The sequence below is a fragment of the Lissotriton helveticus genome, chromosome 6 (genome assembly GCF_964261635.1).
Source record: "Lissotriton helveticus chromosome 6, aLisHel1.1, whole genome shotgun sequence".
Lineage (NCBI taxonomy): Eukaryota > Metazoa > Chordata > Amphibia > Caudata > Salamandridae > Lissotriton > Lissotriton helveticus.
Window position 1 is genome coordinate 382,227,681 of NC_136067.1, and position 15,714 is coordinate 382,243,394.

A 15,714-nucleotide genomic window follows, 5' to 3' on the forward strand; every position below is an offset into this window, starting at 1 on the left:
TCTTAGGATGGGGTTGTGGTACAAAGGATTTTGCTTTGTGAGAAGAGTCTGTATATGTGATTTTGAGTGCAGAGGAAGAAGGAGCTGTGCCTGTTATATATTTGTATGTGACGCATCGGTTTTCATTTTCTTTTTCTCACCCCTTCTTAGGGCATCAATGTCACATTGAATTTTTATTTTTGAATACAGTGACTATCCTTGTACCAGTGTTTTATACTTTCTGGTGTCTGTTTAACTTGATTAGTGCCACTGCATCAACTAGCCTAGCATTGAGTTTCTCAGGCATAGCATAAGGAAGTTTGTTCATAGTTGTCTGACCCAAGGGCTCCTTTGGTTACTGCTTTTCTGTCCGCAATGACTCCTGGATTTTTGGTGATGGCAGTCAACAGGACAGGAACTGAGAGAACGGATTTACTTTAAATTTAGGATATATGCTCAGCTCCTCGGAGATCTAGACCCTGGAGGTGTTGGAAACTGGCCTGGTGTTCCACAGATCCCAAGGTAGATTTGGGCTTTCTTTACTCTGGAATGGATGTGGAAGGAAATGCTGAACCCCCTGGGTATGTGCACCACATAGATATTTAAAATGATAAAGTAGACTACCAATGCCTTTGCCACATCACAGGGGACTATAACGTAGTACTAGGGGGGCAGGTTTGATCCACTAGATGTTTTGTCATTATGTAAAAACCTGAAACTTTTTATATTGCTCTAGATGCACCCGTGTCTTACTGCAGCCTTCCACAGAGTGTTTAATGAAAGGCTATGTCAAAAGCAGGAAAGGGGTTTGATAGAGCATTGTGGTGATGTCTGTGTCATCCTGGGGTGGCAATTACTCTCAGAATTACAATACCAGAAGAAGAGTTTGATTTTGTTTTCCTCCGAGTAGAATCCTGATTAGCTTGGCTAGGTTGAAATGGACTTCTATGAGTTATTGTTGTGACGGTTATTCGTCTCATTCTGGAATGTCCATGAGATCCAAAAAACGGTGGTAGAGGTATAAGTGCACTCTCATTGAATGATGTGAATATGGATCAGTTGTAGAGCGTATTAATCTTGATTTAGGCACTGGTGTGGCTAGTACAGAGTTTATAGGGGAAGGGCAATGTGTTTTAATGCATTTTGATTTGGGTAACCATTGAATAATCTGAAATTAAGCTTTGGGTTTGTTCAGAGCATCTTATTTGCTGAGAACATAACCTTTTGCTGTGAAGGACTATTTGAGATGGATATGGGGAGACATCTGTTTAACAGTGACTGTTTGAGTTCTGCCAAAACCCAACAGTTTGCTCTAAAGTGGGGTGGCCTTACCTGAAATGAGTGTGGATGTGGTTTATTTTTCGTAGGAGCAAAGTGGTCTGCATGAAATAGTAAGATGGTTTTTCAGCAAAACATTAGGCAGCTTTACGTTATCCCCTTTATTGCTTTGGTCTCTGAGCACCTCCCTTGAAATCTGTGTTTCAGGGTGCATATATACTTGTCATAAAAGAATACATGACGTGCAACTATAGTAGTAGTACAGTCAGTGGGTTAAATCAGTTCTGAGAGTCTTGAATTAATGGTTTATTAAACAATTTTTCTCATCCATAATTGCTTTTGGCAAACCAATTTTGATATGATTCTAAGAGTCTATCATATACGACATAAAATGTTCACAGTTTGACAGTTTTGTAACATTATCAATAGCTCTAATCACATTTGTGTTTTAGTGTGTTTATTTAGCACTTTTACCATTTATTTTGTTACATTCTGCTCTGATCTAAGAATGTTTTTTCCAGGCATTTCAAATTGTATTTGACCTCAAGCACTGAACATTATTCAGAAAATCTGAAAGCCACAGTTGTGGATGGGAATGGTCAGGAAAACGAGTACAATGTAAACTGGTCTGACTTCTTTACTGGACATGTTGTGGGTATGTACCTTTTATTTTCATAGCTGGCATTTATGCAAAATGTATGTGAAGTAATGAATGAGGTGTGTGGCTGTACTGTCATGCATTGAGAACCTGTAATCGCTCAGCTATGGATTTGTTCGTTAACCACCAGAAACAGGTAGATTGCCGGTCTCACCAGAGCTTGATGACCGCAAATAGGCGTTGTCTATCTTGGTGGAGCCCCATGGAATTACCGGAGGAGGCAGCAAGCACAGGAATATGGACTGTGGATCGGCAGCCCGTATGGAAGATGCAGACTACTATCTTGGAAGATAGCAGCTCATTGAAGGATGAGGCTTTAGAGTAGATCTGGGCAGTTGGGAGATCTGCTTGCATGGGCCTGCAGCCTCAGTCTATGATCTGCCTGCAACTTTGTAGGAGGGAAGCCCTATGTGGCATTTTGCTCCTGATTGCCTGCTCTCAAGATGTACAGTGGTGGCTCTTCCTTCAGGATGAGGGGTGCAAGACACACTTGTTGTAGCACTCAGCATAATTGGTATGAATGAGAGAATCCACCCACTCCTAAAGGGACAGTGATAACAGTCTTAAGCATCCTGCTTCACGATAGATAACTAGTCCACTGTGCATTTCACGCCCTTCACCATCACACTTTCAATTGTTGCGGAGGGGTCAAACACTGATTCTGAACTGTTAGGTCGAGCCTAGCGCATCGCACATGCGCTGCTCTGTGAGGCTTCTTGTAACTACTCTAAATTACTCCGTGGGGGTCTGACTCCCCCCACGCATAGGATTGGCTTTTGCGTGTGTCTTTGAAAAATAAAAGCACGCAAAGGGCTAAAGGCGGGTGCATGTCCCACTTTTGTAATGTTGACTCCCACTGCGTTTTGCTCTCTGGAGCGAGCAGTGGCGTGCAGGGCGGCGGCTGCATGCCTTGTGGGTCAGGTAACTGTTTACAGCTGCTCCATAAACTTTCCAACTACTCTCCTTCCAGTGTGCTCTTGTGATAGAGGCCTGCTCTTTGGAGGCGATCTTGTGCACTGACAGCAGTGCTGCCGTGGTATTTTTATTTTTAACCTTTGAGGTAGGTGCAGCTGTTCCTGCTGAAAGTGGGTGAGAGCTGCATTTTTCATCAATATTGAAGAAAATTTAAAGATATTGTATACGTTGTCATATCTAATCCGTACTAGGCAGGATTGCACTCTTGGTGGCAGGTGCCTTGTTTCCATCAATTCCATTTTTACAATGCACGGATCATCTTTCTAAAAATGTGTTTGCATTAACATATGCTTTACAATTAAAATATATTTGTGTAAGCAGAAAAGCGATGCAGGTCTTTCTGGAAATGGCACACCCTCTTTGGACAGTTGCGTCTGGCTTTACACTATTCCTCCAAAAAAGAAAATATACCGTTTGTATTCTAAAATCGTTGCCCTAGGAACCACATCAGTGCCAGGCTGTGCAGCGTGAACACGTTCAGTTCATAATAGATGCACTGTCATAGGGCATTTAACCTTCCCGCCACTTTCAGAAGGTTGAGTCACTTGCTGTCGGCCATGATGCAGGAATGTGGCTGCTGTCCTTTAAACATACCCCCCGCCCTCCTCCTAAAATGTGCATGTTGGCCATTAAATCACGAGAGGGCCGGGAGGGACTGTTCAGGCCCTGTTAAATATCGCCCCCGGGAGCATTTCACAGCTGTCTGAGTGTTGGTATCAGGGCCTTAACTCATCCACATCCACAACACCCGGATGGCAGAGGACCGTCTCCTTGAAAGCCCCGGGCGGGTCCTTCGTGGGCATGGAGGGGTGGGGGCACATCATTCCCTTGTAGTCTGGGCCCCGTCGTGCCAGTTGCCCCTCTGTGACGGTGGCAGCAGTGCCTGGGTGGGCATAGGGGCCACAGGGGCCACCTCGTTGTCTGGAATGCTGATGCCCGTGAAGGACTTGTGAGCTTTAAGCCTCACATGCCCACAGCGGGGCATGTTAACCCGGTGGGCAGTGGGAGTCCAGTCCCTTGCACCAAGCATGGGCACATTGTGCACTTGGTGCAAAAATCACCCAAAAATCAGCTAAAAAGGTGGCAGCAGGCGGGAAGATGCTTTGGTGCCCGGCGCAGGCGATCTTTGGCCATCCACTGGCCCTGTAGGTCTAACTTCGGCGACTGCCGGCATAATTATCATGGGAGATGGCTTAAGGGGAAGGGCCCATGACACGCAGGGCGGAGAGAGGCGCATTGCATGTGAAAGATAAATGTGAGAGTTTTAAGGGATAATGTTATTAAAGATTGATTTCCGAGCTGGCCTGCTTCTGGAGATGCTTAGCAGTGCTAATTAAATTCTCTTTCTCAGTAACTGCCTGCCATTGACATGGTGTTCGGATAGCCAAGGTGAAAACCTCACTCCGTGTCATTACTGTCACTTTCCAGGACTAAGCTTGTGCATGACAACGTAATGCATTCTGGGTATTGTAGTCTTAGTGTCAGTTGACCCAATTAAACTAACACGTGATATCCGTTATTTAAGTGTGAGAAGCACAGGACTAGAAACAGTGTCTAAAACGACATGGCATAGAGTGACCACCGTAGTTATAGGACTTAATTTTCACAAATGTTAGGAGCATACATTTCAAAATTAGTGGAATCACATATGTGGCAGATTGCAGTGTGTGCACACACACCTTGCTCTGTTGACAAGTATAACATGGCCGGTAGCAAGCCAAGTGTCGGAGCAGTTGCGTATTGTGAGGGCCTCAGAATCAAATTAAAGATTATTTCACCAGATAGCCATATTAGTCATCTGTGTTACTACTGCCCCAAAAAAGACTTTTGTGCCAACCTTTATAGATAGTTTACAAAGTCAACTTTGTATCAGGAAATAAAAAAACAAAGCCATTGCAAGACCTATTGGTTTGTCCAATGCTTGTTTTATTAGGTGTTTTGTTGGTCCCTGAATACACCCAGCTACACTGGTGGCTGCAATGTTCTTGTTATCTTCGGGAGTAAGGGGTGGCCAAGTACCCTGCCCATACACCCCTGTTGGTATGGGAAACCAAGGTCCATTAAGGCAGAGGTAGAGATGTAGTATATGGGCCCCAATGCATCCTCAGTGGAAGACTCTGTTTTCTCCCAAGACCACTAGCCAATCTCTGAGTCTGTACACTCAAACTCCGCTGAAAGCAAGTTTGAATGTATCATCCTAGCTATACAGGAAACCAGAATGGTGATGGAACAAAAGATTCATACTGTCAAGCTTGATGTTAATCTTACCCAACTTAAAATGGAAGACAGTCGCAAACACTTAAACCAAATGAATTGAAGTAAACCTGAGATGGCCATCCTGTGCCATCAGATTCAGGACTTGTGGAATAGAGCAAGATTTGTGGAATATAAGGTGGAGAACTCCGAAGGTCTCTATTATGGGAATAACATTCACATTGTGGGGCTTCCAGAAAAAGACTGAGATCTCCTCACCGGAGCACTTCTTGCTAGAATGCTTTGTGTAGGCACAGCCCTACAGCCTGTTGAAATTCTTTTAAGTTGGAAGGGCGTACAGTGCTCTAGTCCCCCACCAAGACTATAACGCTATCCTGTAGACCTAGAACTGAAGTACATGATGCTGGTCCCAGCGAAATTAAAAATACTTGCTGGCAGGAGACCGAATGTCTTCACTGATACTATTGCTGCAAATGATTTATAAATGAACATGTCAACACACAGGAAGGACTAAAAAGCCATCACAGTGGAAATAAAGGAAAAATGCGTAAGAGTTGGAGTCGCAGCAGGAAATCTACGAAGCCCCTGGTGGCCAGGTGACTTCTGGTAAGACAGCGGTCTTCGAGAGTATATTGAAAATGAACAAAGAAGTGCGAAAGAATTCCCGGGTGGAAATCAATATCACCACAAACAACACTGACTTAGAAATGGAGTTGTCTGATGACTTCATTTTGGGTGGTGGGGGTGACTCCCATGATGGCAGATGATGTGGTCTAGCCATGGGGCTCCTGTGAACTGGGGAAGTCCTTTGAATGCTGCCCCCAAAGCACTATTAAATCACTTTGTAATATGAAAATGGGGGCAGTAGGGCTGAGTTGAGGATGGTGCCTGTGCTAATGTATAATCAAAGGGCCAAAGGCGGTGAGACCAGTGTTTGACCTCCTATAACCCTCCAGTTTTTCTTTCTCTTCAGCTCAAACATGGATTGTAATTGCTCTATATATTGTCATGTTGTACCTATTTGAAATTGGAAAACTGACAGTGGTTAGAGATAGGACCGATGCATCCTATAGTGACGAGCTGGACACTGGAAACAGTTTTGTAATTGTGGTGGCTTTCACCTTCCTTACCGAGTAGGAAAACATATTCAGCTTACCTTGCACAGCTGTGGGGTGCACTCCTGATAACATTTCTCAAAGGGAACACTTACATTCATGAAAAATTGAGAGGGAGCTAGAAAACGATGACAAGTTCGGTATCACTGAGCGCCATGTGCATTAGAGGATATGTTTGGAATGTCTGGGGTAATCTAGGGTAATGATTTTGGTGATGAGTCACCGCTCACAAACCGACAACTCACCCCCGCAAAGGAACTGGAGCACCTCAACTCCACCCTCAACCACGATTCCCCTTCCACCACAACCAACGCCAACTCTGAAGCCAATGAACTACATAGATGGATCACCAACAGCTCACCCCCCTCCGCAATGCTGACAGACAGCGCCCCATGAAATCCACCTGGTTCACCACTGACCTCTGAGAAACCAGACGCACCTGCAAATGTCTTGAGAAATTATGGAGAAACAGCAAAACTCTGGAAGATCGGACCACCTACAAGAACACCATGACAGAATACCACCAACGCATTAGATCCACCAAAGGACCTTCATCCAGAACAAAATCCTTGCCAACTCCAGCAACTCGAAGGAACTCTTCAACATCATTGAGGAATTCACCAAACTCCCCAGCGAAGCCTGGGATGTCACACCCTCCCATGACCGCTGCAACAAACCCGGCTCCTACCTCCATCTAAAAACTAAGTCTCTCTACGACAACTTCAACAAACAGACACCAGACACCGAAACCACTCCTTCCTCCTGCAACGTCAGCCAACCTACCATCCCCGCCTGGACCCCGGTCACCACCGAAGACTCCGCCTAAAGCATGAAGAGCATTCACTTAGGGGCCCCCACGGGCCCCCTGCCCGCCGCACACATTCCACAGAGCCACCGCCATTTTATTTTTTTTATTTTATTTATTTTCAAAGTTTTATATAGCGCGAACAAGATCTTCACCGATATCAGAGCGCTTTACATAGAGGGGTACATGAGGGAACATATTCAAACAATAAATCACTAGATCATACAGTACAAATAGGTGGCTACAAAGCCCATCACGAGAGTAATAAGACAGCTCATACAAATCAGTGAATGGGTCAAACATGTAGTACAGATCGGTGCAGGGTGTTAACAGAGTTCGAGATAGTAGATCAAGTGTATTTAGCCATGAGGATAGCTTTTACTTCCTTTTTAAATAGTGTAGTGGAGGAGATAAGCCTGGTTTCGGGAGGGAGTGAGTTCCAAATCCTAGGCGCCAATCCTGAGAAGGAGCGCTTGTATGTTTTTTCCTTCCTGAATCTTCGAGGTTTCAGCAGAAGATTCTTTGTGCCTCTAGTGTTTCTGATACCCCCAGAGATTGTCAGTTTCTGAGCGAGGTAGCCGGGTGAGTTTAGGTGTACCGCCTTGTGTGTCATGCAGGCGATTTTCAGATGTATTCTGGCTTCAAAAGGCAGCCAGTTCAGGGATTTCAAGTCGGGGGTAATATGGGAGTGCTTTTTTGACCCAGTGATGAGTCTCGCTGCAGCATTCAGAGAAGCTCTTAGTGGTGCGGTAGTAGTTAGGGGGAGTCCGCAGAGGGCGGTGCTGCCGTATTCAATACGTGGGATGACTAGCGCTTGTACTGCTGTTTGGAAGTCTTTGGCTGGGAGGTAGGGTTTAAGTTTCCTCAGAGTATTGATCTGGAAGTTCGCTCCCTTTGTTGCCTTGCTGATATGTTGCTGCATGTTGAGGTTGGTGTCAAGTGTTATGCCTAAGGATTTTGCTGAATCCACTATGGTCGGTTGGACATTGAGTGCTGTTAGGTGCTTAAGCCATGTTTGTGTGGTAGATATTTTCGTGGGAGGTGAGATCAGAAGGAACTCAGTCTTCATAGCGTTGAGTTTGAGGTGGTTATCAGCCAACCAAGATTGGGTGCTTCTGATCGTTGAGTTGTTATTGCTCTTGAATTTCTGCGACCTGTTGTGAAGAAAGGAAGTGAACCACTTGAGGACAGTTCCAGATAAACCCATTCTTGTGTTTAGTAGTTCTAGTAGATTCTCATGTTTAACGGTGTCGAATGCTGAAGAGAGATCTAGTAGGATGAGGAGGCAGGTGTCGTTTTGGTCTAGCATTTGAAGTGCGTCGTCAATTATGTGAGTCATGGCAGTTTCTGTGCTGTGTCCTGCTCGGAAGCCTGACTGGTGGGTGTTGAGGAGATCAAATTGCTCAATGTGTTTAGTCAATTGTAGTTGTGCGCATTTTTCCAACAGTTTGGCGAGAGTAGGAATATTGGTGATGGGACGGTAATTGTTGAGATCAGAGGGGTCAGCTGTGTTTTTTTTTTAGTAGAGGTGTGACCTGACCAACTTTGAGGGAGTCAGGTATGCTTCCTTGTTGGAGAGAGCTGTTGATAATTTTAGTCCAGAGAGGGAGAAGCAAAGGGGTAAAGTCTTTTACTGCGGAGGCAGGGAGGGGGTCCGTGAGGTGATTGGAAGGTTTCAGGGTGCTGAGCAGTTTGCCAATTTCTTCTTCCGAGTATGTGCCGAAGGTTGACCATGTAGCATTGTTTTTTGGTTCAGTGGGTGCTAGGCATTGGGCTTTGGAGTAGAGGCTTGCGTCCATGAGGAGATAGTTTTTTATTTTGTCAGTTTTTTGGATGAAGAAAGGAGCGAAGTCTTCACAGGAGGGTGCCTCATGCCCAGTGTTGAGCGGTTGGGGTTGTTCCTTGGATTGTGTTCTGATTAGCTCAAACAGTTTTCTTGGGCGGTTTTTTGCTTGGTCGAGTTGGAGGCTGAAGAAGTCTGATTTTGAGCGTTTTATTTTCCTGAAGTAGGCGTTTCTCTTTTTCTTCAGCTCTTTTAGGTGCATTGCAGAGGGAGCTGATCTCCAGGTACGCTCTGCCATTCGCATGTCTCGTCTATCCTCATTGAGACTCCCGTCGTACCATGGTTTGGAGATTTTAGTAGAGACTCTTTTCAGCTCCATAGGAGCAGCCTCATTGATTATAGAGGTCATAGCGTTGAGGTAGTGGTCCGTCAGAGTTTGTACGTCTGTAACGCCTGTCGGAGGCAGTAGGAGGTTGCAACTGTTGGGGGGCAAAGAGCCTGGGTTGAGCTTTTTCAAGTCTCTTTTCCAGACTTTGGGCTTGGAGAGTTGAGCCGGGTTAACTTTGACTTTTTCATTGATAAAAAATGTGACAATATGATGATCTGACCAGTCACAGGGTTGGATGGACTCGAGTTGGATAGAGTCCTCTTTGGAGATGATCAGGTCGAGGGTAGAACCTTTCTCGTGGGTCGGGCTGTTGCATATTTGGGTGAGGTTAAGGGCATCGAGGACATTTTTTAGACTATTTACCACTGCGTCGTTGCGATCGTTCCAGTGGAGGTTGAAGTCACCAAGGTATATTTGGGTGAGTTGCCGTCCGGAATTAGTTGAGATCAACTCCATTATTTCTTGGGAGAAGGTTAAGTTGTCCCTGGGTGGGTGGTAAATGCTGTGGAGCGAGCATATCGGCTTGCCCTCACTAATAATGTCAAGGCATATGTATTCCCAGGATGTTGGGGATGTTAGGGCGGAGGAATTGACTTTTTGAACAGAGAGGTTGTTCCTGTAGATGCATGCGATTCCACCACCTATTTTGCCTGTTCTGTCGAGCCTGATAATGTGGTAGTCGGGAGGAACCAAGATGTCCATTATAGGTGTCGAACATTCAGTTAGCCAGGTTTCAGTCAAGATGATTAGGTCAAGGTCCCGCGATAAGAGGAGGTCAGCAATGGCGGAGGAATGTTTCTTGGCTGATCTGCAGTTGAGAAGAGTGCATTTGAGACGGGGTGTGTTGGGGGTGGTAGATGGTTCCAGAGAGAGAGGGATTTTTCTCAGGTTATTGGGGATGGAGAATCTGCTGTTTAGTGTGGGTGGTCTAAGGGGATTTGATTGTATCGAGGGAATGTTGAGGTGTGGGGTGGTTGTGTTATTTTGGGGGGTTGGGTCATAGGAGCGGAGAAGGGTGAGTGTGTCGAGGTCAGAAGAAGAGTTGTGGGTGCGGCGAGGGCGGTTGTTGCGATTACGACCAGGGATTGAGGTCGGATTGGGGGATAGCTGAGTGAGAGAGTTAGTCGGAAGGGTGGGGGATAAGTTGGGCGGGGAGGTGTAGTTGCGTGAGACGTTGCGGGGGTGATGCGGGGGCCGAAGGCAGTTGCTGCGCCTATGAGCCCGGTGTGGGGCGTGTTGAGTGCGGGAGTCAGCCGGCGGAGTAGGGGACAGTTTGGGAGGGAATGTTGAGGCCATAGCACCCGAGCTACGATGCACCATCAACACCACCTTTGAATCCGGCACAATCCCAACGACTGCAAACGCGCAGAAGTCAAGCTCGTTCTCAAGAAACCCTCTGCAGTCCCGACAGACCTCAGAAACTACAGACCCATCTCTCTCCTCCCCTTCGCGGCTTAACTCCCTGAGAAGATCGTCCACATCCAGCTAATGAACTTCATCTGAGACAACTCCATCCTCGACCCTTCCCAATCCTCATTCCGCAGCAACCACAGCACAGAGACCTCCCTCCTCACAGCCACAGATGACATCCGCACTCTCCTCGACCAGGGCCTCTCCACAGCCTTTAACACCATCTCCAACCTCCCTCTCCCCGCCAGACTCCACGACGCCGGCATACAGGGAACCTGCCTCGACTGGATCCGCTCCTTCCTCACCAGATGAACCCAAAGAACCAGACTCCTGTATTTCCTCTCCGAACCCACAGAGATCAACTGCGGAGTACCCTAAGGATCATCGCTCAGCCCCACGCTCTTCAACATCCTCATGGCCCCCTCGCCGCTATCGTCAGACAGCATGGACTCTGCATTGTATCCTACGCCAACGACACCCAGCTCATCCTCTCCATCACAAAGGATCCCCACACTACCAGACTCCGCTTCCAGGAAGGTATGAAAGACTTTGCATCCTGGATTAGCAGCAGCTGTCTGAAGCTCAACTCGAAGAAGACAAAATTCCTCGTCCTTGGACACACCCCCTCAGCTTGGGACAACACCTGGTGGCATACTGCCCTCGGCAACCAAACTCCCTCCCACGGACCATGTCCATAACCTCGGCATCATACTAGACTCCTCCCTCACCATGACCCTACAGATCAACACCATCTTCTCCACTTGCTTCAACACCCTCCGCATCCTTCGCAAGACCTTCAAGTGGATCCCCCCAAATCCAGAAAGACCGTCACCCACACACTATTTACAAGCAGAATGTACTATGGAAATTCCCTCTACACCGAAATCAACATCAGACGTCCCCACCCCCACTCTGCACACCTTCAGGAAGAGCCTCAAGACCTGGCTCTTCGGCTGTCTCGGAGCTGCACAGGCACCTTGAGACCCACACAGGTGTGTAGCACGCTTCACAAATCCTTGATTTATTTATTTATTGATTGAATAATATAAGTAAACAAGCATTTGCAATGCAACAGGTCTCGCATTTACGTGAGTTTCAGCTATTGGCATTGTAAATGACAATGCTTTTTATTTAGCTTTTTGAAAAGTAAATAAAACGCATTGTCATCTACAATGCCAATAGCTTAAACTTGGGTAAATACGAGACCTATTGCAGTGCAAATGCTTTTTTTTAATTATAACCAGGAGTGAATAAGTGAGTCCTCATGTCCTGAGCAGATGAGGACTAGCTTCAGTTATGAAGGGTGATATGGACTTGTTTCAAAGTCGATTTTTATTTACTTGTGAGCCTGTGTCCTAGCAAGACCTATGGGACCTACCACTGACATAGTGCTTAAATAAGTGGGATAAAAGGAGTATACTCAACTTTTTGACCCTCTGGGTCTGGAAGAGTCCCCGGAAAGGGGATGCTGTAGTCTTGGCTATAGTACTTGTGTAGACTGGAATTGTACGTTTAGTACTTACCACCTAACCCTAGATTGTCTAGCTGTCTGTGCTGGTGAGGCCCTATGCCTGAGGCATGCAAGGCTCAGAATCCTGTATGTCACCCCCGAATTTCAAGAAAACAGGTTTGCGGATGGGGGTCTGGCCTTATGACTAGTAGGCAGCTGCCTACCCTAGTGTGGGCACTTAGCTTTGCAAATGCAACTTCATGCAGTGCAAGCATGTCCAGTCCTGCCAAACCCACCGCGTGGGATGAGTACCGAGCTACACAGACGAGGTTTGCGTGACGCATGTGCAATCTATAACCCAATAAATGCTGCTTGTATTCTTGTGCAAACTGAACAAAAATAGGAGGAAGTCACTGCTGTTTACTTAGTGCTAGTGTGTTAGTAATTGGGCCTTCTGTGCAGCCCAACGTACTTTTAAGGTTTGTATACCAATGTGCACTGTTGTACACCACTGAGCTGGGGCTTAACACAGGCCCCTGCAGTGCAGGTGGGCCCCTAGCCCTTTAGTTGGGCCCCATTTAGCCCAAGCCTAATGATTATCTGTAAGACATGGGGGGCTGGGGTATAATTTTGCTTTACCCCATTACATTTAGCACCTGTACTAATGCATAGTGTACTGGTACCACTATGCACCCAAACTGGTTGTAGAGTAGTGTTCACTATTCTAGAGTGATGTGCAACTGTACTCGCTGTGTAGTATTGTGCACCTGTGCCGGTTTTTGGTGACACACGTATAAACGAAAATGTTGGAAGGCTTGCTTATTCTGTGGTGTGGTCGCCGAATTCCCCTTCAGTGCGAACAAGCGTAAATGATGTTGGGACGGACTCCTATATATCCAAGGCTGAGTGCAGTCTTGCACTGCTTGTCCCCTGCGATGTGGCACATTACCAGATGGAAGCCATCTGCTGTAAGGCAGTGCTCCACCAGAGCCATGTACAAACACAAGGTTTGTTTTACTGCGAGCTATTCATAGGGCTCTGAACGGACAGGAGCGTATCACCACCAATCTCAGGACCCCTGCGTTATACAACCGGCGAGTAACAGGCACGGGCCCTTTTGCAAGTAGATGGCCTATAAAGCGGAATGGTGGCATGAAAAAGTTCAGGAGAGATTGGTTCTAGAGAAGATCCCACGGCGCACTCAGCAGTGTGCTTGGTTCATTAATTCTTAGTACTAAGCACAACACAGAGGAGGACACACAAGAGTGTCTAATGTTTCTCCTTGAAAAATTACCACGCAGCACCCTGTCTTTAGTTGGTAGCACTATTCATATGAAATCGAAATAACCATATCGCTACATTTTAAGAATTACTTTAAATAAAAATCCTTGCGTTTGGTATAGTATTTATCATTGTCTGTAAAGCAGTAACATAACTTAAAGAAGGGTACGTTCGCAATGGCAGGTCTGTACAGAGTTAGGTTCTGTTCACAGTAGGCCCCTGTGGCTGTTGTACTTGGGTTGTGCAGCGCAGTGATGCCACTAGCCGCAAATAGCGCCAAAATGGAATACATAAAGTGAACAACGAGAGTAGGGAGTGAAGTTTCTCTGTCAGGAGAGCAGCTGAGAGCCATTACATGGTAAAAGGCTGGGTACAGGTGTTGAAGTGTGCCCCAAACACGAAGGCACACACACCACTACCTTTAACTCGCATTCTGGAAACTCAGTACCAGAACAAGATTTTATGAGGAACATTCATAACACAGGGTTGATTAAAAAATAGCCAGGGCTCAAAGCGGTTACTTGCAACTCCTGGCTTGCCCCTTCGGTACCTCTTGCTCTTAAGCCAAAGAAGCAAGCAGCAGAATCTCTGAACGTAAACAGGTCTATCAGTGACCTCTTTAGTTTTAGTAGTTTTTGTGTTTAACTAACCCTTTCCCTGACCGAGCAGCAGCAAATAGCATGCTGCTCACGGGCACAATGGGACAAGCCGTCCGCACTTAAATGTAGGTAACTGATGTGTGCTATCACTTTTTGATGTCCAATTCTGTCCAACATAGAAATACAATTTTGGAAGGACGCGGTATCCTCACCGTCCGAGTAAAATATCAGATTTTCTGGTTTACGTTTCAAAGCTGAAACCTAAAACACTGTTTTCCTTCAGTCTACAATAGAACGTGCCCTAAAGTGCCTTTGAAGTGCGGTACTGATGGCATGTATGCACTGGCACAAAGCAAGCACAGTGCGAGCCTTCCAGTTGCTGCTGGTCCGCGGTGTTACCGGAAACTGCACCTGAGTGTGAGCATAACTCGCTTTACCTTAACACCGGCTACACAGCGCAATTCTTAAAACAAGTACACACCGCGCACTATAAAGATTTCCAAAACACATTTGTTTGTGGGTCATGAAAAAAATACATACAATGGAAACTCAAGAGTTCACTTGAAATCCAATTACGTTTTAAAATCTGTTAAAGTGGTAGCTAGAGATAAAGGCACGGTATGCCATGATTTTAAATACTTGTAACGGATCTGCAGAACTCTAATATATAAATACAGTGCCTTAGCCTTCAAGTTTCGCGGCAACCATTGCCAAGCTCAATGAAAGAAAAGAGAGCTTACACAGTGTAACGCCACAAGTAAGAAATGCAGTCCTGATGGGCGGTCACAAAAGGAGACAGGGTGGTAACAAGGAGGGACTAAGAAGCCCCATTATCAATCAGAAGCCAGCATTTACCATGAACGATGATGCCAGCCAATGAAAAATATGGGCGGGGCTTCCACACCTTCTAAAACATACCCTACTACAGCAAGCCTCGCAGAGCGAGCAGCGCATGCGATGCAACGCTAGGCTTGAGCTGAAAAGCCACAGGTGAAACTGATAAATAGCAAATTCAGGGTCACATCTATCTTATGCTGCTGTGGTGGTCTTAAAGAAATTAATACAATACCTTTGTATAGGATGGTTTAGCAATTCGCCACATCATACATTTAATTATTGTTATTCAACACTACAAAATAATGTTTTGTATCCAATTCACTCTTGTAGAGGCTACACCTCTAGAGTTGGTGGAGTATATGCATTGCATCTTTCTTTTTCAGGCCCTCTTTTAAACTCCCTGCCAAGACAAGCAGTGTAATGTTCCATCGATCATTAACTTCCATAAGCTTAAAGATTGCACAGCGATCGTAGCCATGTCTTCAAGCTGACATGCCGCTGTCCAGTACGTTACCCATTGCAGCTATGCTGTGAGATAATAATGTTCAAACTAGAAGTTTTAATTTAGCCAGAGCCACCCAACAGCATTCATTTGCGAAATCTGAACCACTAGTAGTATGTCTAGTGTTTGCAAGAACTTCGCTGGTAGGTATATTGTCAAATTGGCAAAGTAGAATAACAACTGGGGAAAGGTTATCATTTTCAAAAGAGCTATTGTGGCCCATCACAGAAAATACAAACTACACATGTGGAAAGTGTTGCTGCACACCTTGTTTTTGTTACAATAAACTTTAGTGAACCAAAACGTTAATCAATTTTAACTTAATATGTGTGCTTCTGCTTAAAGGAGAGATATGACCCACCAATCTCTCTATGTATTAAAGAATCAGAGGGGGCTGTGGAAAACCACAACCTAAGTGGAGCACAGCGCTAGACAAATAA

At 45.8% G+C, this 15,714-nt stretch overlaps 1 protein-coding gene across 1 annotated transcript in view; it reads left to right on the forward strand.

Annotated features, from left to right (window-relative positions):
* The window catches only part of ADAM17 (ADAM metallopeptidase domain 17), a 578,388-nt gene that overhangs the window by 83,420 nt on the left and 479,254 nt on the right, over positions 1 to 15,714 (forward strand). The window contains exon 3 of the mRNA XM_078647824.1: positions 1,779 to 1,912. Within this exon, the coding sequence (XP_078503950.1) occupies positions 1,779 to 1,912 (134 nt within the window). The remainder of the gene's footprint in view (positions 1 to 1,778; positions 1,913 to 15,714) is intronic.